Source organism: Mizuhopecten yessoensis, unplaced genomic scaffold (assembly GCF_002113885.1).
Source record: "Mizuhopecten yessoensis strain PY_sf001 unplaced genomic scaffold, ASM211388v2 scaffold5325, whole genome shotgun sequence".
Lineage (NCBI taxonomy): Eukaryota > Metazoa > Mollusca > Bivalvia > Pectinida > Pectinidae > Mizuhopecten > Mizuhopecten yessoensis.
In genome coordinates this window covers 598,723-602,277 of record NW_018405992.1, presented here as the reverse complement: position 1 = coordinate 602,277, position 3,555 = coordinate 598,723, and the positions used below count along the sequence as shown (strand labels likewise).

The 3,555-nt window shown below is 35.1% G+C and overlaps 1 protein-coding gene across 1 annotated transcript in view; it reads right to left on the bottom strand.

Moving 5' to 3' along the window:
- The window catches only part of LOC110450569 (progestin and adipoQ receptor family member 3-like), a 12,926-nt gene extending 10,513 nt beyond the window's left edge, over window positions 1-2,413 (bottom strand). The window contains exons 1-2 of the mRNA XM_021498165.1: window positions 1,766-2,413; window positions 603-765 (exon numbers count right to left, since the gene is read on the bottom strand). Coding sequence (XP_021353840.1) covers window positions 603-765; window positions 1,766-2,025 — 423 coding nt within the window. The 5' untranslated portion in view covers window positions 2,026-2,413. The remainder of the gene's footprint in view (window positions 1-602; window positions 766-1,765) is intronic.
- Between the last annotated feature and the right edge of the window lie 1,142 nt (window positions 2,414-3,555).

The window sequence follows — 3,555 nt, the reverse complement described above, 5'->3', positions numbered from 1 at the left end:
CAAACTTTGTAGCCCTTCATCTCAGCATGCTACTGGCCAAATATCATCACCCTGGGCATTTTGGTTATTGAGAAGAAGTTGTTTAAAGGTTTTTTAATACAATTGACCCATGTGACCTTGAAAATGGGTCAAGGTCATTAATTTTACCAAACTTTGTAGCCCTTCATCCCAGTTTGCTTCTGGCCAAATATCGACACCCTAGGCCTTTCGGTTATTAAGAAGAAGTTGTTTAAAGTAAAATATTGACGACGGACGGACGGACGACGGACAGATGGACGACGGACGCGCCACGGCATAAGCTCACTTGGCACTTCGTGCCAGGTGAGCTAAAAAACCACTGTCCATATATTGACAATCAACAGTAAATAGGATTGTGAGTGTCAAACACTACAAGATTGACACAACAGTAGTTATAATGGTACAGTGGAAGTCTGAAAGAAGCAAAACAATAAATACATGTTTTTTCCAAGAATTGAAATTATGATATTTTTATTGACTTTTCATTCCTTGACTGCTTGTTCCTGTGAATACCCTTCTGAAATATCTGAGCACACTCGTCTCTTACTACCAGTAATGTATTCTATAAATATCAGTATACCTACCTGATAGCAGAACAGTCCCAGGGTGATTATGATGTGATCAGTGTAGGAGGACTTAAGTACGGGTAGCACCATAAAGTTGTCATAAAACGCGAGGAAAAAGAAGACAATGAAACCCAGCAAGTGAGACCAGATGTTGATTGTCTCATTGTTCCAGACAAATAAGCTGAAAGATGAATGTGAAAAGTCAGAATTAAAAAATGTATGTTTCCTTTATTCTAATTTTCTAAGTAAACAGTTGGGGTTTTCTTGACATTATTTTTCATATTTTTAAAAAAGAAACAACAGTTTCCTGAATTATATTATCATTATTATTAACTATAGTTCCTCATATAATGTAAGGATCTGCATCAAGAGGTTTGTTATCCACAATGCTTGGGATAACTGCAAAATACTTACTGAGATGATTAACCACATGTATAATCGGATTATATTATAGGTGTATTGACAGACGAGGCTAGTACTATGTCCTGTGTATTACTGGTAATTGGATTAGGAGCTCAACAGTTATAGTTTTGTTAGGACTTGCTTGAGATATTTGAGATGTCTCCAGAGTAGGCTACTTTGTTCATTGTCAATTTTTATTTTGCTTTTCAGATAAAACACTGAAGTGGCTGCTGTTTACTTATGCTACACTTGTACGGTCTATTAGTGAACGTTGTGCAGATATTCCCAAAAACACACAGACTGGCCTTCTCGCTCGTTCAGCTCTGTTTTCACACACAGCACATGCGCTACTCCCGGCAATACATACAACCCTCCCTCTCTAGAGGCAAATACTTACCCTGGTAAAGTTGACCCCCCACAGCCCCAGGATAAATTCACTACAACACTTTGATATTATTGTTTCATAGCTATAGATTTTGCATATGATATCTCTATGATATGAACTCTTGAATTTCAGAAAAGTTCTAGGTCATCATTATTCATTGCACCATTCTGTAAATATTTTATTTTAAATGTTTTGTTGAAAGAATTTGTTCATCTCTGTGGTGGCCCTCCATCATTACTGATGAATGCAGGCTTTAGGAAACATTTCATTTAAATTTAAAAACGCAATTTTATATGATGTGTAGTCAGAAAGACTACTGTAGCAGTGAAGTATTAAGAAATCATACATTTTCTCATTTAAAATCTGAAATACACGGGTTTAAAACATACTTTACCTTTTCAAGCACAAACTAAAGGGCAGAAACACTCTGTAACCTTTGACCACGTATGGATTGCCTTGCAAGAAGTCCGGTATTTCACTATACTTGAACAGTGGTATTTCCTTCTCGTGATCATCACATAGATTGCTGCCACATGTTTCAATTCCTCTGTCAATGTCAATATCAAGTATCTGGTAAGAGTCGCGCTTTACTAACGTTTGACCACTTGACAACGGACGATAGTTGATGTCTTCTCCAAAACGGCCCATGCTCATTTTAGACAAGCACTGCCGTATCGATCAAAACAAACAGATAAACAGTAAGGCTATAACTTATGCATATGAAAATCTGTTTGAGTTGTGAACTAACCGTTTTATGCTCACTGCGTTAAACAGTTCCCAACGTTACCTGCAGTAATCCTGGTATATTTATCAGGTTACCATGCAAACCAAAATAAGACTGCTATAGTAGATCTAGCCTATTTACGTTATTTCACCGACATGTTTCGTTAACCATGAGATCTGTCTTTATCTTGACAAAATTACAATTATGCAAATATTCAAAAGTGTAGGCCATTCCATCTTATAAAATCAATGCATTTTCGTTTCGCGACATGTTAGTTGTTACATGCCCGGTGTTAGTCTCGTTCAACCAGACGCTTGATCACTTGTAATTCAACAATTATCTGTTCGGCGTAGCTTGCGCGCGCAACAAGAGTCTGGTTGAACGAGACTAGCCCGGTGTTTATTTTCCGTAGTCAATGTTAATGCGCTACGCTTGAAAAATCGTTTGCAAGAAAAGCGTTTTGATGACCTGGTAAGATCGACCAAGGGCACATAATTCAAAACTGTCGACACAAGTTACTGTGACTGGACTTTCTCCTTCATATTACATAATAATAACAATAGGCACAACAATATTACATTGCTAAAGATTTGAGTCCGTGATATGTAGGTATGAAATAATTCCCGGAGGATTATGTAGCTCACCGAAGGGGGTCCGTCGATTTACCCAATACAACCACGGAATTAGATTAGATTTGTTATCTAAGTCCGTGATACAACCCAATACAAGCGCCGATTTACCCAATACAAACGCCGATATACCTAATACAAACATCGATTTACCCAATACAACCCAATATTACCCAATAAGAAAGTAAACTCCCAATAAAACTGATATACCAAATAAGTATACAATCAAGTTAAATATATGTAAGATCTTAATCGGGCAAACTTGTAAAATGTATTTTCATTATTTATGAAGTAAATCATGACGGGAATGATATACAATAATTTATCGTTGTTACATTGGAAAAAATACAGCAAGATATATTTCATCATTTATGAAGTAATTATATCAATTACCACGCAAAATGATATTCAATAATTTATCATTGTGATATTGGATAAAATATATAGAGATTAATTTCATTACTTATGAAGNAAAACAATACTTAATTAACAATTACAGTTATGGAACAATTAGATAATAGCCAAGTTGTGCTTTGAATAATCATTTTGATAATAAATAACCCTATTTGTAGTTTGTAATAGAATTAATAGTCATTCACTATATACATGGAACACTCAATTACCCAGAAATAATAAATGGTTAAAATTTCATCAAAATGGTAACTAAATTAAAAAACCCATCAAGAACAACGAAACTTGAATTCAAATATTTACACACATATATATTTGTTCATATTTTTTCAAAATACCGGTATAACTATGATGCTTAATTAGTTGCTGCTGGCGATCTCCTATATTCCAATACATTATTCTAGAAACAAACAGAAATAT